Source organism: Chrysoperla carnea, chromosome 1, assembly GCF_905475395.1.
Source record: "Chrysoperla carnea chromosome 1, inChrCarn1.1, whole genome shotgun sequence".
NCBI classification, from domain to species: domain Eukaryota; kingdom Metazoa; phylum Arthropoda; class Insecta; order Neuroptera; family Chrysopidae; genus Chrysoperla; species Chrysoperla carnea.
The window spans coordinates 52,212,256-52,239,144 of NC_058337.1; the positions used below are offsets into that span (position 1 = coordinate 52,212,256).

Below are 26,889 nucleotides of genomic sequence, written 5' to 3' on the forward strand. Positions count from 1 at the left end.
CAAACACAAATATTACTTAAAAGTCATAAAAAAAACATTAAAAACTGAAATTAAAATTTATGACCGTAAATTAAACACAACTAAAAGATACGTTGTCTTGCACCGTTGCACCCCTACATGCCCCCCTGGATGCCATAGTTCTATTTAACACCAAATTTTAGTGTGTTTTTTTTTACCTGTATATAGACTAGAGTTAAGTAACCTTGTTTGCGTGTGAAAGGAATTTTTAACGATAGGTACTAACGAATACGTATGTGTGTATTTATAAATTATACCTTCCGGCAAATTCCGGTATAATGCTGGTCGGATCTTTTTTTGTGTGAATATTTACTTTTACGTATCAACTTATTGTTAAATAAATATTAAAAATTACACTTTCTATAATCATATGTGACTTTTGAGAGGTATGTTCACAAGGTACAAATTCTTTTTTTCAATGAACAACAATCCTTACAATGATGTTAATGAACGATTATAACATCCTGTTGCAAAAAGAATGTTTAAAGGATGAATTAGTTACGGTCCTTTTTGGTCTAAAAATAGATAAGCATTTTTGAAAGAATTCATTGAAATTTTTTGTAGATAATTTGACTTTGTTGAATAAATATCAGTGATTTAAACCAAATTTAAAAAATAACAAGCAAATTTAAAATCCAGCCGTATGAAATTGGGCTGTTGAATAAAAAATTATAATCAATTTTTGTTTTTTATTTCAGTTCTTTATCATAAACAATATTGAACTTGTACCGGGCTGGTGATTCTTATTTGTTATTGATCGTATGCAAGATCAATGAGATCCATGGTTATCATCTCGTACATATTACTTTGGTTACACAAATAACCAATTGGATTTGGAAAGTGGATTTAAAGCCTTGTTATTTCTTCTCCATATTTCAACATTTAAATGTATGAGCCAGTTCTTACATAATGGTTCCGATACCGGGAATCGAACCCGAGCCTCCTGGGTGAAAGCGAGGTAGCATTTAAATGTATGAGCCAGTTCTTACAAGAAAACTTCGACAAGAAAACTTTTTAAAAAGCTATGTATAATTAAATATCAAATCCAGTGCAGTTTTTTATTAATTCACTCAATAAGGGGTTGTTTGGAGACCTTAATTCGGATTTTGCGTATTCAGGAAATTAACCCTATCGCCGCCATCTTTGAAAATGAATTTTTTACGTTTTTACCCATATCTTGTGTTCTATTCATTCAAATTTGATTTTGATGTCGTTGGACTTACCTGCGTTTTATCTATGAATCAATTTATGCCAAAGCCCACGCTACGATTGATAGAAGTAAAAGTTATTCGTGTTCAAAGTAAACAATTTTTTCTTGAGTTTCTTTTTGTAACGGTTTTTGACAAATAGTTTTGTATAACCGCAACTGTCAAGAGATATCAAGCTGAAATTTTTATAGCGTGCTTACGACCTAAAAAGTGAGGTCGAGCTCATAAATGAGCAACATTTACAAATCGGGCCATCGATCCGTAGAACCCATCTTTTAAACCGTTAGAGGTAGAACAAATGTTTAAATGTAAAAAATGTTCCTTATAAAATATAAATAATTTTTGTTTGAAACAGTTTTTTTGAAGGAAGATGCATCGTCATCAGTCGAGTTCTTAGAATCCTGGTAAGATATTTATTTAAAATAAATAATAATATAGGCAATTTTAGAACGGAGATATGTAAGTTACTTACGCGAAAGCGTAGTTCTGCGTAGTTTTAGTTCGAATGTACTAAATCAATGGTATTTTTTATTAATAATTTTTAAAAATCTAAGTATCCTGTAAAATTGAAACTCAATTATAATTGAGAAATAAGGATTTGCTATTCAGGATTCTGAAAAGTTTATATTAAAATATTTACGATGAAATTTTATAATCTGGATTAACACAAAGAATAGCAAATTATTATTTCTTCCTGTAACTCAATTCTAAAGTTCCTGTAGGCAGACACTCTCGATTTCCTATCGCTTAACTTTTCTTAGAAGGTCTTAAATCTAAAACTTTAAAATAATTTGACTGTTCCACTTTACATGCTAAAAGGCGTTGTATTCTTGATAATAGACAAAATTTTGCGACTAGAATTTACAAAAAAATGCTGGGCCAAAACCAGACTCATTTTTCAAATAAATACAGACAAAATATTTATTTGTGACTACCCAAAAGATAAGCATGTCACGACTGACTGATTCACATAAAGAGGACAATGAATTTGATTCAAGCAGACTTAAAAAAATAAACAAAATTATATTAAAAATATTTAAAACAATAAAAAGCAATTTAAAACTGTCACTTTTAATTATAGATATACGTATGCCACGTCACGCTGTACTGGTAAGCTCTTTATTTTTTTTTTTTAAATTCATGCGTAATGAGTTCACTCACATTTAAATATGAATTATTACAATATTCTTACCATTACCATCAGCATTAACGATTTAATAAATACTGTAGTCAGTGTATACGTTCAAGCTTGATAAACCGAACTATAAAATGTTCTTTTAATTTTCTATAGAAAAATATTATTGTTTTCATCCCGAAAATCAGGATATCTATCTCTCGGCTTGTGTTCCTGTAATGGATTAAGAACCAGGCCAAAAAAATTCGTTGAATTTACTAAAGCTGATAATTTGAGGATTGATTATAGAAGTTGTGTACAAACACATACTGCGGTCAGTCAAGCGAACGATAGAATCGGGGTCAGATAAATGCTATCGAAATCGTTTTACGTGGTACTAAAATGAATTTATTAAAGCTGAAAATTGTTATACAAATTGTATATTGAATATAAATAGAAATTATGATTGTCAATCAGTTAGGTGTTAGAACAGGGCTGGTCAGTCAGCCCTTATTTATGAACAATAAATAGATAAGATTCATTTATGATTTCCATGGTATTTAAATGAATTTATTAAAGCTGAAAATTTTTATACAGCTTGTATATTGCATATAGATTACAGTTATGACAGTCAGTCAGATATAAGTTAGAAAAGGGCAAAACAAAAAGTTTATCATTACTTATTGTTTTTGTTTACTTTTAATTATGCAAACGATATTTATTTACATCATGGTCTATTCGATTATATTTGATGTTTTTAATATGATACATACAACGTAAACTAAATATTGACAAATATCTTGTCTAGTAATTTTAATTGAAGAGAATTGAAAAAAATACACTCGAACCCGGACTTCTTGGATTCATGTCAAGTGAGGGTTCGAGTCCTGGTTCGAGTGTATTTTTGTCAATTCTCTTTAATTAAAAAGTTTGTCGTTTGGACGACGAATTCCAATAAAATTTAATAATAATATATTAATCAGAGAAGTGTATTACATAAAATAACATTATAATCTGTGGACTTGAAAGGCACAGGAAGGTTAAAGGTAAAATTTTAAATTTCTCGGTTTATAGTCGAATGGACATTTTACAAGAAAATTTTCAGACTTTTATGTTTTTAAAAATAAAATTATTAATGGTAGGAAAAAATTTCACTATAAATTATCAATAATTATAAAACTTAATCAGAAAGTAATTTTTCTGGGCCCTAAAGATAATATCCATGGCTTGTTTTGTAAAAATTTGTATCAAGTCAAAGTGAAATAAAACAATAAACTACTTACTCTATATTCATTTATCACTAACACGCTACACTTAACCTAGATTGTTGACACCGACTATCGTCACACATATTTGTACTTGACTTCCAACCTTACCCATTGTAAATTGTAGCGGTCTATAACATGTTTAAAGTTGGCTATTTAAGTTTCATGTATACATCAATGTTTGATCTGTACTTGTAAATGCAATGCACTTGAATTCAATTCCATTCATAATACTTCACTGAAAAATTGCTTTCAAGATTTCATTTTATTTCGAATATTGCAGTCAATCACATTCTGCTTGTTGTATGTAAAATATATAACTCAATACTCTTTCTCCCCTCTTGCCTAACTTCTAAAAATAGTTTTACCCAGAGATGAAATATTCTAACCATACAGTCATATTTATATAATGATCAAACTTAAGGTCTAGAATTGCAAATTTAAGTTATTCGAGAAAGCGCTGAAAGCTTTTTTTCAAAAAAAATTTCGTTACAAATTTAAGATTGTATCAGTTTGTGAAAAGTATCATATTTTAAACACAATGTAACGAATTTTCCAGGCGTTTTTGCATATATATGCGGGATACACAATTCTCGCATGCTTTTCTGACATAATTTTTAAGCCATGTGATGAAAAACTTTACCATTTTAAGATGTTAAATTCTTAAAAAGTATTGCTATAGAAATGATCAATTAATAAAAATTCGGAATAAAAAAATTAAAGTATTTGTAAGAATGAATTTCTGTTGACTTCGAGTTGAGACATAGTAATTGAAATAAATACCTTGATAAACATGCAGCAGACTTGCAATTCCTTAAACATCGATATTTGATTGCAACGAAATCATCGTTAGTAGCTAAATTTATTCATATAATAAATTACAAACATTCTTTAGGTTAGGTTAGGTTAGGTTAGAGGGGCTGTCTTGGGTTGGAACACACTTAAACCACTTAAACCATAGGGTCCATTATGATACCGAAAAAAGGCTGGCCCATCTCCGGCCACTACTCCATGGCTGACTTAAGTCCATCTCCTAATGGCAAGAACTGGCCAGAGACAGAGAAGATGATACATTGTCTCCTCCTCCTCTCCACTGTGACAGCTCCTGCAGGAGTGGTGGTACACTGTCAGGCCTAAGCTACAAACATTCTTTACAAAGGTAAAAACAAATATGTAAAACATTACATGAATTACTGTAAAACTTACAAAAATAAAATATAAATACAAATCATAACATCGACAAAATAGATTTCGCGAAGGCCACCAAATTAGCTCACAACAAATTACTTAGTGGGTATTTTAAGTTTGTAAAATGTTTTATTAATAAATTTAGCTACTGACGCTGCTTGCGTTGCACTCGAAATATCAATATATAGTGAAATGTATTGTCTTTTGTATGTTTTAAATAAAATGTCTTAACATACAATTTTGAGTATCATGGTATATGTCAATAACTAATTAAAATACTTTTAATGGAAAATAAAATTATATCAATTTGAAATTTGTGAAATCACAGTTGTTGGAAACTTTTATTTCAACGATAGAAAAATAATACAAATTTAATAAACAAGTAAAAAGTTGAAATAAAAAATAATCTGAAAAATAAGAATTATTATTTAAAATGAAAAACACTCTGTTCAATAATTACACTCTTGTATTTGTAAAGCAATTGATGATTTGATTGAGTAAAACTTGAGTTGAACTTATCGTTCAAAAACCAATTATTTTTTATAAAAATGTATTTATTTATATAATTGCACACATAAGTACAGTGAAATCTATTTATATTACTAAATATAATATCTATGAATTAATACTGTAATATTATATACATATAGAAAGAAGTTTAACTGTAAAACTGTGATTTATACGAAAGCAAAAATAAATAAATCAAAAAATATGCTTTTGATATTCAAATCATGAAAATGTTTTATAATATAGATGGGAAATGTTTAAGAAAATATACTTTTACTGACGAATACAGCAGTTACAGCATATAGTTACGACGTTACGACTGATTCTGTAGTGTATACAAGAAAACAACATATAAATGCGACCAATATATTTAATTTAATAAGACTGTCAGTCTGTCTATCTATCAGTAAGGTACATTTATCTGCCTGTCTGCTGCATTAGGTCTGTTTTCGTTTACTACTGCATAATATTTTTATTTCTTTTATAAATACGGCAGAAGTGCAAATAACAACGGCATATTAAGAATTAACTGCATAATTTATTTACGTTTGCAAAAATTTCGGACGCAACTTTATTGTGTACTAGCTTCGTTCGTAAATAAGTTCGGTCTTCTTGGTAAATCTTTGGTCTGAGTGCTCGCTTTTTATAATACATGGCATACTTTAAAATAGTTTAATTATCAAGTTTGATAATTTAATTCAATGTTTATCTGTTAACTCAAAGAATTTAAAATATGTAGTGTTCTTCTTTATGAATTTTTTATTTCAAAATTTTATTTAATAGTTATAATAATAGAAAGCAGTACCTCTATATGACAATTACATATTTTCCCCTAATTAAAAACTTGTCTGTGTAACGATACTAAATTTATGGATCACCTGCATGGTTTTTTTAAAATGTATTAATACATAGTATAAAATAGAGTCGCTTCCCGCTATCTGTCAGTAAGTTCCTATGTATGCTTAGATCTTTAAAACTACGCAAAATATTTTGATACGGTTTATTCCAATAGATAGAGTGATTCAAGAAGAAGGTTTATATGTATAATACATGCATAATAAAGTAGAGAAACACTGATAATTTTAGAAGTTAATGTGATGCAGAAGTGAAGGTTATCTTTGTATCCCAGCGAAGTGGGTAGTTCACAGCTAGTGCAATATATAACGCGAGTTCTAACTTTATTTATAGACAAGTTCATTGATTTAGGAGACTCAAAAGATATTATTAAGTCATGAATTTTCCTGAATGATATTTAAATTCCCTTTTCTAAGAAGAAGATCTTTCTATTAATTAACAGAAAAATTTTTCTTATCACGTTTTGTCGTATAAATATTACTATCTTGAAACGGTTTATCATAGGAAAGTCAAGAGCACAAACAGATGAATCCAAATGAAAACAAACCTATAAAATATGTAAGATGATGAAAATTTGTATTTGTAAAAATGAATGAACATTATCATTTTTATCCTGTTGTTCCCTTTATATTCAAAACATTTTTCATTCATTTGTTAAGGAACTGAAGCAATTTTCAATGCAAGAAAAAAGTTATTTCATAATTTTTTGTTTGATGATAAATTTACTCCCATTTAATGGTCGAATGTTTTCAATTAAACGGATCTTTTTGTTATTATGTATGTCTTTTGATTTCCGCAAACATAAATTAAATTTTTTTTTAGTTTTTTTTTTTTTAATTTAATATAAAAATGTGGTTCCCATATATAAAAAGACATTCTTGATTTTTGAGTCGGTTACATGAGCATGCCAGAGTTACAAAGTTAAAAAATCAGCTGTTTAAAAATAAACTGTATATTTTTTTCGGTGTCTTAAACAGAGCAGATGAACGTTAAAAAAGGGCGTTGTTAATGATCGTTTGTATTTTTGATCTAAAATCTATTTTTGTTTTTAGTTTATTATCATTAGGTCAAAAGGTCTTTTGGTCCTTAATAGTGTTTTAAAAATCAGTATTTTATAGTAGACATTCTTAGGTACTTTGATAATTTTTAAATCATTTCAAGCAACAAAAATAAGTTTTTCATTTTTAGTAGACAATAAAGAATTCATTATATTTTAAAGATTGCTCAAAAATGCTTAGAGTTCTAAGTTCAAACCCACTATAACTATAAAAGACTCTATCTGAATTTTTGTACTCTTTTGAACTAGGTATATATGAAATAAATATCAAAGTTATATTAATTTTAGTCTTAAGTGTGTAACACTTAGAAATATTGATGATGACGAACATAATTTAGGCATAGATGTTAATCAAAATCATTTAATTAATGCATTTCTGTCTGCCTGTCAGTCTCTCTGTCGTCAGTCGTATCATCACGATAACTCAAAATCCAAAAGAGATATCTAACTGTTATTTTTATAACGTGCTCAGGGCGTAGAGAAGTTATTTTGAGTTCGTAAATGAGCAATAAAGGTCAATTGGGTCTTATCTATCTTGTAAATGGTTGGAGATAGAAGTTGGAGAAAAGTTTAAATGTAAAAAACGATTCTTATACAAAAATAAGCAACATTTGTAGGTATGATGAATTTTTTGGTAATCGTCCATTTTCTTCAAAATTAAACTAAAAAGATAAAAATTTGTGAGAAAATCCAAAAAATAAAAAATCTAATAATTTAAATTATAAAATTTTCAGTTGGTTTCTCGTATTCGATTTTAAACAATAGTTTTAATTCGCTTTTCAAAAAAAGGCTTTTAATATTTTTTATATTCCATGTTGTAAATTTCAACAAAATTAGGAACCATTTTTCTTCTACTTAATCCCGAATTCTAGCAATTTGAAATTTGATTTATTTATATGATTAAGCAAACTCTATTGGTATAATTTAATCTCAAAAAACTGATATTGAATCAAAATATAAAAAGTTCACCTGTACATTGTACTTGTATGTTGTGTATCGTCTATCGTAATCTTAAGAGTTAACTTTTATTAACCAAACATAAGAGAAATATTCAACAACACAAAACCTTCACAGTATAATATATTAAGTGAAATATCTTGTCCAGTCTAGTGAGGGGGTGTAGGAGGATGCCAAGAAGACACATCGTGAATGATATTGAAGACCATACCATCTTCTACAATGTATTTCAAGAACGTTTTACTCTCTCATTATAACCGGCCGGTCGGTCATCCGTTGTAGCGTAGATACGTAAAAAAATATCGTACAAATAACCATTAAATTGTTTGTATAAAGTCGGCCTTTTTTTTAACTTTCTCATAAATGCAGCTAAAGTGTATTGGCTGAATAAAAATAATATCATATCATTTACGTTTTTTATATCGTAAAACATTTACTATTTTTTTTAAATCAGACAAATTTGGTTATAGCGTCATTGAAGGGGTCTAACAATTTTGATCGGTATAACCAATAATAGTCTTTATAAGCGATATATACATTTTTATATTTCGGTCGTTATTGTTGATTAATTCCAAACACAGTTGCTATAACCGGCATCAGTCAATAATATTCAAAATAAAGTAAGTATTGCTGAAAATAAAGTTTATAAGGTTTTAAATAGGATTACAGTAAACCTTGATAAATTAAAATCTAAGAGAAATGTTAAATAATTTCAGTTATGGAGTTTTTAACTTACTAAGGGTTTAATTTAAGGAGTTTTTAATATTTCATATTTTTTCTTAGTGAGGTTTATTTATGTTCTACGTTTATTGATTATACATATTGTGTTATGCATATTAATTATTAATCATAGGGATTAACCTCCGTTTTCAGGTATATAACAGAGGCCACCCACATCTTCATTTTTTAATTTTTTTTAAACTACACCCAATATACAGTCAAATTTTTATGATGTGGGTGGAGTCGGTTACTCCGTTCTTATCCAAGTAACGGCAGGGGGATCAATTTTACCGCCCCATTAATTATAACTGCTCATACTAACTATGTAAACACGCAACCTCCCAATCAGTAGCCGAACGTTCTAAAGACGATTATTTTATTAAGCACTAGGTTAAATTATGAATTAAAACAAAGATGCTTTAAGTTATTGAGCTACTAAAAACATTTCTTGAAGTTGCTGAGCTCCATTCAATACCGAAATTATTCGTTTAAGTTATAAAGTTATTCGTTATTTTTAGTAAAAGAGGTTTAAGCCACTGAGGGGAATGGCACAAAAAAATTCATTAATTTATTGACATTTTTACGTTAAGTTATCGAGGTTCTACTGTATTATGTTATTAAGTTTAACTGAAAATATACATCAAAGTAACAAAAGTGTGTTTATTATAGCATTAATTACATGTTATTGTGTTTTAGATGTATATACAAACAAACAATATCATTTTTAAGTGATCTGTAGAGAGCGGTGTGGAGTCTGCAGGCAGACGAAAAATGTTCTGGTTACTGAACGTTTCCGATTCCGTTTTCCATGTTCCGTTTCTGATTCCGTTTCCGACATCGAGACTGTATATGGTAAAGGTAAGTGTAGTCACACTCACCGATTTTTTCAAATTTATCAATGAAAATTTTTACTTAAGAAAAAAACCATTGGCCCGATCTGAAGAATCAAAGATACCAAGGTTTATTTTTTTTAAGTAATCGTGATATATAATACCATCCATAATCGTATATTATTTTTTGTATACCTGTAGGTAAACAAAAATTTTTTTTAATATTAAAAAAGCTCACATTTATTTCTATCCTTCTCTATCTATTACATTCTAGAATTACAATGTTGACATATGATCAAACAATTTGCTTGTCATCGATCGAAATGACTTGACTTGACTTTTATGTCGTAAAAAATTAAATTCTATAATATGTAAAATATTTGTACTACCTTGTAATCAATCGTTACCTAATCAATCAAAGTTTTGATTAACGCCTCCTCTAACTTTAACGCCTCAGTTGTGAATATAATTTGTTTATTTATATGTTTTTTTTTTTTTATTTGTACAATGCATTATCAAAATCTGTGACCTAATATTAAATGACCTTTTGATAAGATTTTACAAAAATATTATGTTCTAAAATCTTAACTTCAGTAAAGTCAATTTTTAATTAGAGATCAGCTGTTAAATTTTCATAGACAATTGCAAAATTTTCAAACAATTGCCTTAACAAACAAAACTGAAACAGTACACATTTTTTAGCTGAACAACTTATACACGGGTTTGTCTCCGTAGGTGATTATAATGTAAAACTATTTGTTTATTGTCACTTATGGGAGCGAAAAGATTGCTTTTTGAATTACATACTTATTCAATTTTTGGTTCAACAAAGACATTACATACTTATTCAATTTTTGGTTCAACAGAGTTCCTAAAAACTCTGGAATTTTGAAATAAAATCGTTTAATGTTGCCTATGTTTGATCCTCACGTTTAAACATAGGCTTCTCTAATGTATAACTTTGGAAGCTTATTTCTAGCGGAATATTCACTTCAAGAAGTAAGTAGAAACCAGAAAGAAGATAATTAAGATTTTTCAACTAATTTTATAAGTAATTTAAGTTTGAGACCGTTAATTTGTGGAAGTTATTAACATTAATTAAACACAATTTATTTGCTTAAAGTCCACTTTTTTCTTTTTTAAGTAGAATCATTTTACTGCGAATAAAATTCATGCATCTTAAATTTGCATTAGGTATGTGCGCGACAAATGAACGAATAACTCAATATCATCACGCCAACTGATTTCTATGATTATTTTTTTTTAGTAACAAATTAGTTAATGTATTTCAGATTCACTAAAAATCATAAAATAAAAAACTTTCAACAAAAAAAAAACCGATTTCAAAGAAAAAAACTATTCGAAAACAAATTAATTTGCACTAAAAAGTAAAAAAATAACGATAATAGAATATAGTAGCAATAATTGTCATTTTTGGAGTCGGTGTCAGCCAAGTTCATGTAGCAAACTGTTCTGTCACAGTTTATTTCCTTGGCTGACACGGACTCCAAAAATAACAATAATTGCAACTTCATTATACTATCATTATTTTTTACTTTTTAGTGCAAATTAATAAAATTAATTAATGGAATAGTTTTTTTTTTTTAAATCGGTTTTTTTTTTTAATTGATTTTTTTTTTGTTAAGAATTTTTTTATATTATTCATATTTTTAAAAATGGTTTATTCGAAAGCCATTTTCCACAAAATTGAAAGTTATTTTCCCAATTCGATTTCTCCGCTTTTGAGGGATCGTTAATATTATGCAACTAAATATTAAAATTGTCTCTTATATTTACCTAGCTCTTATCTCTTAAAACCTAGCAAATTACTTAACAATGTACCAAGTAAATGACTGTTTTAATAATAATCAAGGACGCTGTTTAGTATATACCCATTCATAATTTATTTAAGTTTTTACATAAGATTTAAAAAATAAAATGACTTAAAACGGAAATAATAAATAATAAACAATATATTTATGACTAAGTGTGTCAATGCGTTCAAAATTGAAGAGGTCATCACATATCACATACACAATTTAGGTGTGGTCACACTCAGGTCGAGCATTATATTTTATTTTGCGTGAGAGTTTGAAGAATATTAACTTACTCAAATGTGTGATGATATAACATTTAACAGAATTAGTGACTACTGCAGGCTGTTCATTTATTTTAATTAACGCATTCATTTATTTTTATGATTTTGTTAAAACATATTAAAATTAACATTAATTTTACAATGAATATTATTTAGTAGTCAAAGAAAAATGAACGGAAATCAAGCTTTCAATTCAAACTTTTTATATTTTAATTGTGAAAAACGAAAAATTTTAACTTTTCATCTCCTGTTACTTTGAAAGAAAACGTTAAAAACTAATTCTAGATTTTCAACTTAATATGTCGATTTCGATAAGAATCCACCGTTAAAATTTATGACTAAAGAAGAGCGTAATCGACTTGCGATTGCGTAGTGAACATTTAAAAAAAGTTAGACGAGAAGGTTCACACGTTAAATATAACGTGTGAAAAGAGTAAAAGAGACAGTCGGCGGATATCAATGTCGGATACAGGTACAAATATCAAAGTTGGTTAATTTAAGATTTAGCAAATTTCCGATATATCCAGTGGATATTATTTACACAACCGGCAAGGTTTCTCTTTCTTGATTTATAAAATCATAAAAATTTTATAGAAAGTATTAAAGCGAATAGACTGAATTGACTAGAAGCGGGTAATAGCAATAATGAGTCGTTAGAAACAGTCCACAGGTAGAAACATCTGAATGTTTTAGATCAACTATCGTGAAAATTTCTCACCCTGATAATCGCGGGTCTGTCATTTTTCCAAGTATTTCAAAATAACTTTAAAGCAAAAATTTAACGTACTTTTAATGAAAGAGGAAGTGGAATACGCCTAAAGCAACCAATTTGAAGTCAAGAATGCAGATTATATTGAACGGTATAACCTAACCAAATCTACTATTGTTCATGCGTTCTATCACTTTTCTCAGGTGTTCTATCACTTTGTGTGAAAATTTTGTTTTATTTAAAACTAGCTGACCCTGCGAACTTCGTACCACCTAACAGTTGATTCTTTTTTTTTTAATACTTATTCTGCTATTCGGGACACCGGGTCAGCAAAGAGACGTTTACATTTTAATTGACAATTTTTAAAATTTTTCTCTCCGCAAGAACTATACACGGACTTGAAGGAATATTATAAAAAATGAATAAGCGAAATGGGTTCAGCTACTCTCGAAATTTGCGCTTAGCAACACATTCAGGGATTCATTTTTATATATAAGATTATAATCACAAATATTACTCTTTCCGGCGAAGGTATTGTCAACGACCAAATGAAAAGTTTATATTTGTAGAATATTAACTAATCAGTACTACATTTTCGAACACCCTTATTTTAATATGTTTTTGCAACATTTGTTCAACTAATAATAAACGTCATTTTTTTTTAAATTAATAAGCAACACTTCCTTTTAGTAAGATGATGCACAACTTACGCTAACATTTAATAATACTAAAATTAAAATAATAAATATAAAAATAAAATTGTCGCAGCTACAGCCACACGACGTCACACATATTGTGTGTATCTTTAATGACTTTGTTAATGATACTCATTTTATATTTAACTCCATTTACAACACTAGATTCTTCTTCTTTTCTACCTATACTTGTACTGAGTGAGCCAATTGTAAAATGTATTATATAACATAAACAAAAAATGGTGGCAGATAATAAGTTATTGATAGCGCTCATATGTCGCGAACGAATCATCGGTAAGAGGTAAATAAAGCTTTTTCGGGAACATTTAACCTCTCATATATGTAATATCTACATCTAACTGTAATATCTCAGCGAATATTTATTCAATATAATCGAAATAAGCTCTATTTGAATCAGTGTTCTTTTGCCAAGTTAATACAATTCGAATAACTCTGTCGGTATAAAATTTGGGTACTGTGGATTCGATTCGAGTCGACGAAGGTCGTTTTTACTTGATCATTATGATTGAAGTTTCTACCGGCGAGAAAGTTATCGAAGTGCCGATGGCCGATGGTATTCGGTTGGTGAGAGGTCTGGGGAGTACGGTGGGTGGTATTCGTTTTATTTTCGGACAGTGATTTGTGAAACGTGTAATAGGACTCTGCTGTGATATTTTGGCCCCGTTGCAGAAAGTTTAAGTGTACTAACTTTTCGAGCTTTTTGACCTTTCCAATACGTTTTAAGCCATTAAAGAGGCAAAAAATTAAATTTGTGAAAAAATGTTTTATGTCTGATAATAACAACATTCGAGGCTATTAAAAATTCAAAACTCTTACAATTCTAGTAAAAAAAAATTGGAAAACATTTTATACATATAAGTTATACAACCACAATCGCGACTTACTCGAAACCGATACCAAATCTTCGATATCTGGTTCAATTTCGGGCGAAACCAAAAATGTTAAAAATCTGGCTTATTTTTTACAATTATATGCTAAAAAATAAATTATTTTTTTATATTCCCGCTATAACCCAAAAACAGCAAATAATAATAAAGTCGGCAAACTCATCTAATGATGGCGGGTGGCACACGAGCACAAACTCACCTGAAGTTAGCCAAACTGCGCCCGATGATTCACGAGTGCAGACTTCCGGTTCGGCGGATTTACTGCCGAAAGAAACTGATATCGAAAATTATTTGTTTTTAATGAAATTTGCCGAAACCGCAACCGAATCTTCGGTTGGTCAGTGATACACATTGTTATCCGATCATTTGCTTAAATACATAGCAGACAAGTGAAGACAAGGCAAGTGAAGGCTATAGTACGGTAGTCTTTATTTTTAAAGTTGAAATTGTCCAGCGAGAAAAATGATTTACTTGGCCAGGCGCTCCAAATTTTGTCAATATAAACGATATTTGTGTCCGTTATGGAGCCAAAATATTAATTTAAAAATCCAATACAACACCTCTAACGACTTTGAATTCTAGTATCTGTATAATTATTATAAAACACATAATAAATAGTTCCATTTAGTACAAATAAAGTGTCATTTATTTAGTAAAGTGTTGTAATGTGTTGTGTAGGTAATTTATTTTATTTTTTTCTCCCTTTTGCTTTGTGTAGCATCGCATCGGTGCGGTAAAAAGACGTCATGATGCTTGTAGTAACTTTACCGGAAGTATATTCTACTTTCATTTGATAACACAAATGAATGATGCAAGCAAGCAAAACTCTACACTCATTTAATATGGTTTCTTAACAAATAGTATAACTCTATTTACAAACGATATCTGACTCCATTATTTTGTAACATATTTTAAACTTTTTCTTTTTTTGATAAATTACAAAATAAATCAAACAGACGCACTTTAAAAAAAATTTATATGTAAACATTAAATTAAATGATTGCATCAAATACAACAAATATTTATTTGTTATAGTTCTTTTTGAGAATTCCATTCCGAAAAAAGTCATAAAATTAAGCAACGTGCTGATTTCTTATTTGCGGTCATGTCTGATCATAATTCAGGTGAATTTGTTAAGCTTGCATATAAAAATAGTGAAAGTTTCCTAATATGCGCTAACAGTTACTCGCCCGCGTCGCCAAACAATTTCAACCTTAAAATCAAAGACAACTGCGTCATAGCCTTCTCTTTCTTTACCTACTTAATTCCTCTTTTGTTTGCCATTTATTGGATTATAATTTTTTATTTTTTTGGCGCGGCCTTACTTTTTTTAAATAAAATACAGTTCATGTTACTTGATGACAATATAACATTCTGCAGGTTAAACAATTTTTAAAATCGACTAACTAGTGGACTCAAAAATGACGGATTTTCATACAAACTTTCATCGCCTATTTCACCCTCTTAGGGGTAAAATTTCGGAACGACTAAGTCATACAAAGAACACACTCTCAAAGTTTCAGGTCTCTAAGATCAGCGATTTAGGCTGTTGGTTGATTCGTCGGTCAGTCAGTTATTCAGGACAAAGCATTTTATCGCACCTAATCCAATCTTAAAACCTAACTTGAGGGAAGGGAAAACGATTGATTTGAACTGAAAATTTTCGAAAACTGCAGAATAGATTCTGAATCGAATAAAAAATTTATTTTTCAAAAAACTTTCGACTCAAAAATTTAAGTTTTTTATAAGAAATAAGAACTTTAAGTTTAATCATCAATCTTTGATATCCAATATGAAGTTATAATTTTTAATAGCTCTGAGCTAATATCAAATTTTCTCTTTTTAAACCAAACTACTTTTACATTGGTAATTTTCTCAAGAGCCTTTAGTTTTCTAGAACTTTATAAATCTCGTATTATATTTTTCTTCAATTTGGTACAAGTTGATTATCTTCAATCTTCATTTACCAGTCAATTTTAACTCCAAAAGAATCAAAACATAATTTCATATTCCAAACAAGCATTGTCCGTGTGCGATCATTCTGAGACACCTTATATTATTACCATACAACAACATACGAAATTATAAAGAACACAAACTTATATTTTTCAGATATTTTTTTTAATTTGAAATTTTTACTCATGCGTTATCATCTCAGACAAAATTGAGGAGCCGCTTTCAAAATTTAGTTGTTTATTACCAAAACAGGTTTATTTGATTTTAATAACAAATTTCTTTGATACATTCATTTACTTGAATAAAAAACGCGCGCTTAAAATGTAAACTCGACTAATCAAGGCGAGAAAAGGGGAAGGTAAAAAACGTAAAGTATTTACCGTTAAAAACTACCCCTCTTTTTTCGTAAAATAATAAAACTTAAAAAATATTAAAATGTTGTAGTAAAACTGATCAGCTGCATGCAGTATTTTGTATTCGTATTCGTTTATATTAAATAGAATTGAACAGACAATAACAAGGGGATTGGATTGGATTGTTAGGTTGATTACCTTCCTTCTGGTCTAGAGGAAACATGAAATTATTATAAGGGTTTTTAGTTCTTGTTGTTATGTGTAGACCACGTGACGCCATACATTACAACTATAGGTACTAATTGTATTATGTCCAATAAACAACATTTAATATAATATCAAACTTTTTGTTTTAATAATACCACCTATTTATTATAAAGGTATCGCCAAACACTCTTTCTAAATTCATGGAATTTTAAAAGAATACATCTTCCATTTACTGTATGGTATTATCAAGACTTTCTTAGAAGTCTTTGAAAGATCGTAGGTAAATACATCGAATTTTAAAAAAAACTAGAAATTGTCTATACAGAATGTTCGTTTTACATCTAGGCATATAAATATCACGAGTATGACAGAGTACATGCGTTAAACAATGCATCTAAGTAAGAGGTATCATAGGTGTTATATGAAATTGCAAACGTGACTTGTATCCTAGCTTATCTGTTTTAGTTCATCTATTCAACTAAGAAACTCCTACTCTCCAAGCGTCTTACAACTATCTCAACGCATATCGAAGATTCAACACATGTATATAATACCTCTCACTTAGATGCATTACTTAAAGCAAAATTCACCACGAAAAACCCTTTGGGGTATGTCGATCAACGCACGTTAACGTTTAAAGCTTCGTTAATAATGATTTTTAATCTTTAGAATTTCTTGAGTAATATTAGGATAACTTTTCGATAAATTTAATATTTACAGAGAAATTTACATTTAAATTCCCAAAATATGAAGTTTGAACTATAAAAGTAAATTCTCTGTAAAATATTGCGAAAAAATGTCCACATGATAGCTTATAGTAAACTTTACTACTTATCATACTTTGCGTCTTTCTGACAGAGAAGAAATTCTTAAAATAACAACGACAGTTGGGATTTTGAACCAAATTTTTTTGTTTGGCAAAAATGGAAAGATCATATATAAGTTTTATAACAAAACTTTTTTTATTTATTCATGATAATTTCAAAGTTATAGACAGTTTTAAAAGAACTTTTCAAAAAAGAAACGGAAACGCCCGACAAAAAAATGTTTGTAAAACATCGTTGTGACGTAATAATGTTAATTGAATAGTATACACTGTATACAATTATTAATTAACATTATGACGTTACACGATCTTTTACGAGCATTTTGTTTGTCGGGCGTTTTCGTTTCTCTTTTGAAAAGTTCTTTTACAACTGCCTGTAACTTGAAAATTATCATGAAAAAATAAAAAAAGTTTTGTTATAAAACTTATATAAGACCTTTCCATTTTTGTTTATGTAAAACGGGAGGTTCACAACTAAATGTTAATAGTCTTAAATACAAAAATTTAGCATTATACGGCAAATGGTTCTTGAGCTAAGCTAAGCCGCACAGCAATACTTTTTTTTTTGTGAAAGTACAAAAGATTTAAAATCAAAGTAAAAATTTTTTTTGGGTTATTTTCTAGCGATTTCCAGCTTCTGTCATTTTTCGGAATCATATACATACAATGTTACTTTCCAACATTTTCCGAGAATTTTGAGGGGTATTTAAAAAAAAATATTTATACCTTTAATAAAATTTCATATGAATAGAACTTATGGCCTCTAAAGTTATTAAAATTTAACGCATCATCTAATACAACAAAGATTTTTTTAATAATTTATCTAAAAGTATTTTTTTGAAATGCATTACAAGAATTAAAAAAAAAAAGTTTAACTCTTAATCCGGAACAAAATTTTATAGGGATTTTATTCATGAAAAAAAAACTAACTCAGTGAGTGGTACGAGATATCATGTAGCTTAGCCTACAGTCGACTACAAAAATATTTAAAAGAATAATATGAAGAATGTGTCTTATGTTGTCAAATTACCTGTTCTGTTCTCTTTTTATTTTTTTTTTGAGCTGAACTGAGCTGCTATGTCTACCTTTAATATGACTTCATTTTATGCATAATAACACGACCGATTTAATAATATTTTTTATCTTGCAATCGTGATTCAGTTTTATAATTTTGATATGAATAAAAAGTTCATTTTCAAAATTGTTTGTTCACGTTTAGAATTTTAATTACCTAATCGTTTTGATAAGTAAATTATGTAGTACAGTTTTTAAAAATTTTTAAAGCAAATTACCTCTTTTGTATCTACATTACAGAATGTCTCAGATTGAAAAACGTATTTCAAAATTTTTAAGAAATGGTTCGTAGGTAATTACAGCTGGCGAAGTTAAATTCCCCGATTTGATTATTTTCTTATATTCTCACAACCAATAGTCTGATCATCGATTTGTATGGGGTAATCTAATATTCTCGGTAGGGATGAGCAAACTTATCTCGGCCTTGCAGCCTTGGTCTTTGAAATTTTTCAAAACCAAGGCCAATATAGTACCACTTCGACATACCAAGACCCTATCTATGACTTAAGATCAAGACGAACACCCAACCCTGCAAGACCAAGATCTTACTGCAAGACCAAGGCTCACAGCAAGCTTATTGATGAAAATAATTAATCAGCCCCTAGTTTTGCAATGTGCTTTTAAGGTAGGAAAAAAAACTGGCTTATTTGTAAGAATAATTGCAAAATGTGTAGTTAAAAATGTGAGAAAGTAATTTTTTAGACAAAAATTTCAAGGTTTTATACAAATTACGTAATATTTGAGTGATTTAACAGGTGTATGCGTGTGTACAATAAATTAAATCAAAATTTTATTTAAATAGAATATGGTTGAAGTTCAGTAAAGCTAATTAAATAAAATGATTATTTAAAATAAAATTGTAACATAATTATTTTTATATAAATAAATAAAAAAGTTTTTCAAAGTCAAGGAGTCAAGGTACCACCTACCTGACTGTATACATACAACATATTTACTCGTTACTTACAACCTCATATTCAATTCACTTTATCAAATTGCATACAGCATGAATAGAATCAACTCGATAAAAGATATTTTACCTCTATCTCTTTAATTCAATGACGATACTTTCCACTGAACGGGCAAACAAAATACAAAACTGCAACTATTTACAAAGTTTTTAAAGACGGGAAATGTAATGGCCATTACAATTTCAGTTTTGTTTTTGTTTTTCAACAAAAACTCAACTCTCCGTGTAGTGGATAACTGACATAATAGATAGTAATTATGTACAACAAAATTTAAAAATTTTCGCTAAGAAAAAGTTGAGCTTTGACTAATAGCTAATAAGAACAAGTAAAAACAATTAATTGACGTATGTAGTAAACAATTGATGTATTCATGTAGTCGCGTCGTTTCGAAAATCCAAATCGAAATTTTTACGTTTCATAATCAGAATAATGTATTAATGTAACTGAAGTTCCTACTAGATCTGAAAATTATTATTAAAAAAATTTCCTTTGACTACGCCAATTTTTCGAGAAAGGTAATAAAGGTCCTTATGATGTATGTATTGAATAACTTTAGAAGCATATTACAATAGGAGGATTTTTCACAAACCATCAATTTCTAGCGCTATGAAAAAAGACGCTCACAAAAACCCATATATTTTTGCATAATTTTAATTAAGTGCATTAATTTTAAGCATAATCATAAGCATAATCTTTGGAGTAGACTTTGAAAAATGTGAGGGTAAGTTAAAGTGATTTGAGTAACAAAACTATCTTAATAAATATTGTTTTATACTTCGAAATAAAAATATAAATTATTAGTTTTTAATAATAAATTATGTATGATGATAATACAGCTACCATACCAACAATAAATTGAAGTGGCCACGGTGCGGCGTCTTTCATATTAAAATTATTGCCTATTTATATGATGAATTAAATTAGAAAGTTTTTTTTGTTGTAGTTGTTGAAGATCTGTGAATACAGAGTGTGCAATGAAAAGGTTTACAAATATGAATATCAATTTATGTGTATTTAACTTAACCCAGTAAAACTTAAACAAACATATTTACTTTTTAAATTATTATTATATCATATTTTATGTTTAATCACTTATGTATAATTTAAACAGGATTTTCAAGAATTATCCCGTGAGTTTATTTGTTTAAATTTTTTTTTTGTAATTTCAAAAATTCTAAACCACAGTATTAATTCCATCATTTATGTAATAATATTGCCTACATTTTTTAATAAATGGAAATTATTGAGAAGAATTAAGTGTGATGTTAATTTGCTATCTCTAGCTGTACTAAACGAATAACGCAGGGCTCGTTCGGCATACATTTTTTTTATGTAAATGCCGTATATAAAATTTCACAAATAGAACCACAATTCCAATTTCCTAAAGTTTTAAATTGAGTTCCCCAATGTATGAATGAAATTATTTTTTTACCTTTTAGCAAATACAAAAATATTTACTTTAAAAGAATATATTTATTTCAATTTAATTTATAAGACTAGAAAGCGTACTTTAATGCAAGTGGTGGCAAAAAAGGGGTTTGTTTTACAACACATTACTTTTTAGCTTTCTACTTCACGTGTACGATATTTTTCGTCTAAAATTAAGATTGATAAGATACATTTTCCAAAACTCCAAAGAAATGGTGATCTATTCAAGAAAGTGAATTTGACTTTCAAATAATTTGGCAAACTACCAATATTTTACAAATAAAAATCTCTTATACTTATGTGGAACGTTTTTCTATAAAAAAAAATTTTCTGAGCTCTTAGGTGGGTAACCGAACAGATATCATAGAGCTTTATTAATTTTGCGTTGAAAATTTAGTAAGCATTGAAGAGATTAGAACTACTTCAAACTGGTGTTTTAGCATTATGCCCAGGTAATTTCAAAATCATCGAAAATCAATGCTACCTTGTTTTTTTATCAAAATTTGCTGTGCTATTGTCAACTTTTTCCAAAATCAATTTTACTTTATGCTTTTTTGTCATATTTACAACTAAATTGATCATTCATTGAGAGTAGCGAACTCATAAGTGAAATCTCCCGACATCTATAACTATTACGTTCCAAAAAAATTAATGCCTCTCTCTTTGGGAAGTTTGAGTAATGAAACATATTTTTAAAAATAAACTATCTAACTATTTCAGTTTTTGAGATATTTTTTTCCAAAGGACGTCAAAATTCTGATATTCACGGCTTTTAAATTTAGGTAACATTTGTTTACAACATTGAACACTCTGTGTATAAATTAAACATTGAAAACCATAAAGTTTCTTAGTATGCTAGGTAGGTAGGTACTTAATATGTATGTGTCTTACTATAAAATGATATAAATAAAAGGTGTACTTACGAACTGTGACCTTCTTAGGATCAAAATGAGAAACACGATCCTCAATAGATTGAAGACGTGTTTTAAGTGTCCTTGAACGTTCTTGAACATTTTCTAATTCTTTCGTTAAATCCACAAATATATCATTAGCAACTAAAACTAAGGATGCTAATTGCCTTAATGCATTACTTAACGTATTATTTGTAACCGCTTCTAATTCGCAATCATTCACTATTGGTTTATTATCTGAATCATGTAAACGTGTTTTACTTAAATATTTTGGTTCGATTACACGCTGTACAAATGGCATTTTGTAACTTTTACACACAAAATATATTTTTTAAACATAACGAATTCACTTTCTAACTTTAAACACAACAAAACTTTTTTTATTTTATTCGAACATTTTCACACAAATAATATTATTAATGTTTACACACTTATTTACAATTTGGCACCAAAAAATGGAACATTTACGACTCGAAATCATTGTATAAACAGGTTACATTTTTTATACCACATAATAAACAAAAACATGTTTACTTTTTTTACCTTAAGTTACCTTTAATACATGTTCAACGCACACAGTGTGGATGCCGGGCGATGAATAACATCATACACACAACACACTACACTTGAGATGTGTATTGTATGTATTGTATGTATACCGGTTTATCGGTTCAAGTTTACTGCTGTCTCACGTACATCCCCTCTTCTAAAATGAACAACATTACTTATTGGGTTTGTTTTTAAATTCAAATTTAATATGTTTGCATAAACTACCGATTACAGTGATATCTAGTGTTCTAGTACTGTTTTAAAATATCGTATTATATTCGATATTTCGGTATTACAGAAAACAACAGTAAACAAATAGTATTCACTAAACCACGAAAATATCTCTATGACCCGATGATCCTCCATTGTCCGATTTATCCCATTTTCTTTATCGGTACCGTACGGTTATGATTGATCACCACTTTCCATCGCTTGGTCATTCGTAGTTTTTCAGCTATTTGCAATTTTAAAAGAATTTTAGTCAGCCCCCTTGGATTTGGATTTTTTGAAATTTTCTTTATCGCAATCGATTGGCCATTGGTTATTCATGGTTGGTCACTATATATCATCGTTTGGTCATTTGTAGTTTTCCTGTTTTCCAATTTTCAAATTTTTCTTTATGTAGTTCAGGTTTTCATACACAGATGCTCTACATTAAACAACTATTGATACTACCAAAAATATTTCATGTTTTTAAATTTACCGCTGAGACGACAAATGTTAACTGTCAAATTTGTTCCGTTCAAAATTTGAATAAATGAAAATATATTAATCAAATCCAATCGGAAAATTAACCAAGTTTTCATGCCTTTGAGTTAGTTAGAGTAATTAAAACTCAAAAAAACAACCAGGAAACCAGCTGATTTTGCGACCAGATGGATATTTTTCGAAATATGAAAAGCTCCGATATAAAGCTTTTCATTTAGGATTTTAGGCGATATATCAGAAACTATTCTCTCAATCGTTAAATGAACCCGATTTTTGTATTTTTGGGGTTAAAATTTTTCAACGTACCATGTTACATTAAATTCCGAAACAAAAAAAAAACCTTTTTTTTTTCTCGGATTACCGTTTAGGAAAATTGCAAAATATCTTGAAAATTCGATAATATAGTAGGGAAATTTGGCCAAAAAATCGCAAAATTTTTCGGACGTGCAATTTCTGTGGTAATAGGCATCTACCTATAAATATTATTAGTCAGAGTACAGAAGCCAGAGCTCGTATTTAGAATTCCAAAACAAGTACAAACAATGTTGTAGTACAGTAAACAAAAGTAATTTTTAGGATTGCCGAAATTGTTTGGTCATCCGACTGTCCAAATGTAACTCATAGCCTGGTACAGGAGTGTCGTTTGGGAATTTTAGAGTTAAAATCGAACCCTGGTTGTACCTGTACCGATTCATAGACTGCACGAACAGGCTCATGATGAAAAGAACTGTTCTTTTCATCATGAGCTCGGACATAATATATTATCCCGAAGTAATTTCAGTCGAAATATAGAAAAAACTTGATTTTAACAATATTTTTAAGAACAAAGTAGAAGTAGCTCTAAAAACACGGTCCACTGAACCTATAATAAAACATTACAAAATAAAAAATTATACTAAATATAAAGTACAAAACTCAGAAGTAATGAATAGATAACAAAAAAGGAAATAACCATCATTGCTATCTCAATGGCCTGCTAGGAACATTCAAGAATGATATAACTTTGGGAAAATTTAACAAAATAATTACTACAATGTTGAATTTGAATATTTTTAGTGGCCTGTAAACATTTGGTTTACATAGCCATTTATAGCAAGATATAAATTACATTTTACATTTTCATTTACATTTTACTGTATTTTTATAACAATAGAAGTAAAACAACAGCTGCCATCTAGCGAATAAAATGAAAACTTTATTATGTTAAAAGTCGATAAATCAGTATTCAATTTTCTGAAGTCGATTGTCATAGAAGTTGTCAAATAAACATACAAATGGCACGTGGTTTTAAAAAATTTAAAAGAAATCAACATAATAGTCGAAATAAAAGTTTTAATGGCCGTAAAAACAATTTTAAAACAAATGGAACACGTAAACGAGATGTTTCGTATGAAAAAGAGGATGAATCAAAAAAGTTAAAATTACAAGAACCTGTAGAATCATCGTCATCAGAATCTGAAAATGAAGAAATTTTTAATAAATTTGTTACAACATTTGCTAAAAGTGATAAAGTTTTAAAAGCTTCAATTGAAAGTAGCTCTGAATCAGATGAGGAATCTGAAAATGTTGAAGAAGAAGAAGAAAACATGGAAGATGTTGAAGAAGGCGAAGATGGAGAAAATGTTGAAGAAGACGAAGATGGAGAAAATGTTGAAGAGGAGGAAGGCGAAAATAATAAATCTATTGAATCTGCAGAAAATTCAAAAACAGAAACTGAGGAAGTAATCGATGGCAAAGAATTAGATGAAGAATCGGAAGATCAAAGTGTACAATCGAAAGATCCGTTTGTACAACATTTTCATTACGAATTAAACGAAAGTTTTTTTGAATCTGTACAAAATTCGATAAATGTTAAACAAACCGAATTAAATTGGCCAACATTGGGTGTTCTATCAGTACAAATTCCTGAAAAACCAGAAACATTAAAAAAAACAGCTCTAGATGATAAAACTTACGCTAACGCTGGTATAGTGCCAAATATTATCAAATTTAAAAAAGAGTCTCAGCTCACAGATCTATTTATTAAATCCCAAATTTCAAAAAATATTAGAGCTGCAAACGAATCAAATTTGGAAAATCCTTCTAACGAAAGTAATAATCCATTCACAAATTTACAAACGGAATTATTTTCGATTTTCAACAATTACCAAGACTGTTATTACCCAGAACGGACTTTTAAAAATGGTGAACAAATTCGTTTTGTATATTGTTTACATGCGATTAATCATATTTTAAAAACTCGTACAAAAATTCTACATCATAACGCAAAATTGTCAAATAAAACTGAAATTCCAGATGAATATCGAGATCAAGGCTTAGTTCGACCAAAAATTTTAATCGTTGTACCATTTCGAAATTCTGTTTTACAAATTGTGAAAATGTTAATTAGTATCTTAGTACCGGAGGACAAAGGCCAAGTAATTAATAAATTACGTTTCATGGATGATTTTGGCGGTGGGGAATTACAAATGCCGAAAAAGAATCCAAAGCCTGAAGATTATCAACAACTATTCACTGGTAACACTGATGATACTTTCCGTATCGGTTTATCAATTACGAAAAAAACTTTAAAATTATACACGGAATTTTATTCATCGGATATTATAATTGCTTCCCCATTGGGATTACGTATGATTGTTGGGGCTCCAGGTGAACAAGACAGAGACTTCGATTTTTTAGCATCGATTGAAGTTTTGATTTTGGATCAGGCCGAACAGTTTTTAATGCAAAACTGGGATCATTTTTTACATGTAATTAATCATTTACACATGCAACCCAAAAATTCTCATGGAACAGATTTTTCGCGTGTAAGAATGTGGTCGATTAATGGTTGGGCCAAATATTATCGACAATCATTAATTTTTTCTGCATATCAAACTCCTGAAATCAATTCTCTATTTAATAAGAAATGTACTAATTATTGGGGTAAAATCAAAATTCAAAATCCAATTAACAAGGGAACAATTTGCAAAGTAATCGTTCAAGTTCCACATGTTTTTAGTAAATTTATGGTTGACAATATACAGAATTCTGCGGATGCACGTTTGGAATTCTTCAAAAACAAAGTTTTACCACAGTATAAAGAATCTTTAATGAAAAATACGTTAATTTATATTCCAAGCTATTTCGATTATGTACGAGTTCGTAATTATTTCAAACAAGAAGAATTAAGTTTTGTACAAATTTGTGAATATTCAAAAGAAGCGAAAATTGCACGAGCGAGGGATAAATTCTTTCATGGCGAGGCACATTTTATGTTATATTCCGAACGATTTCATCATTTTAGACGGATACGTTTAAAAGGTATTCGACATATTATATTCTATCAACCACCGTCCATTCCACATTTCTATTCGGAATTGTGCAATTTTATGGTGAATTCAAATCAAAAACGTAAATTATCCTTGTCAGATATGACAGTGTCTGTAGTTTATTGTAAATATGATGTCATATATTTGAATAATATTGTAGGTTCTGATCGTGCAACACGCATGATTTCATCTGAACGTAATACATATATGTTCATGACTGGTGAATAAAAATTTTTAAACTTAAAAATCGTTTTATTTTTATTCCTACTAGACTGATAATCAGCTCGAAAAAATAGATGGAGCTTCTGACTGTCAATGAATGTCGTGTTCGCTGGGAAATTTCAATTTTCAAAACAAAGATTACCGCGCTATACCTTCACTTTCCCTGTCCTCACTTGTCTCTCCTTTTGTTCACAATTTCATGTGCGGAACCCCAATTTTTTAGAAAATAAAATATAGCCCATGT

The 26,889-nt window shown here is 29.0% G+C and overlaps 3 protein-coding genes across 3 annotated transcripts in view; 1 reads left to right on the plus strand and 2 right to left on the minus strand.

The window, feature by feature from the left end:
- Positions 1-22,072, minus strand: part of LOC123293536 (serine-rich adhesin for platelets-like) — a 185,048-nt gene extending 162,976 nt beyond the window's left edge. Inside the window, exon 1 of the mRNA XM_044874399.1 lies at positions 21,868-22,072. The gene's annotated coding sequence lies outside the window, so the exon portion shown is untranslated. The remainder of the gene's footprint in view (positions 1-21,867) is intronic.
- Positions 21,077-22,156, minus strand: LOC123305794 (wiskott-Aldrich syndrome protein family member 1-like). Its single transcript, XM_044887627.1, has 2 exons — positions 21,868-22,156; positions 21,077-21,111 (listed from the first exon to the last, which is right to left on the minus strand). The coding sequence occupies exons 1-2, from the start codon at positions 22,154-22,156 to the stop codon at positions 21,077-21,079; spliced, it is 324 nt and encodes a 107-aa protein (XP_044743562.1).
- A 2,274-nt stretch (positions 22,157-24,430) lies between these two features.
- On the plus strand, positions 24,431-26,651 carry LOC123305803 (U3 small nucleolar RNA-associated protein 25 homolog). The gene has a single exon (XM_044887637.1). The coding sequence runs from the start codon at positions 24,699-24,701 to the stop codon at positions 26,649-26,651; it is 1,953 nt and encodes a 650-aa protein (XP_044743572.1). The 5' UTR covers positions 24,431-24,698.
- The last annotated feature ends 238 nt before the right edge of the window (positions 26,652-26,889 follow it).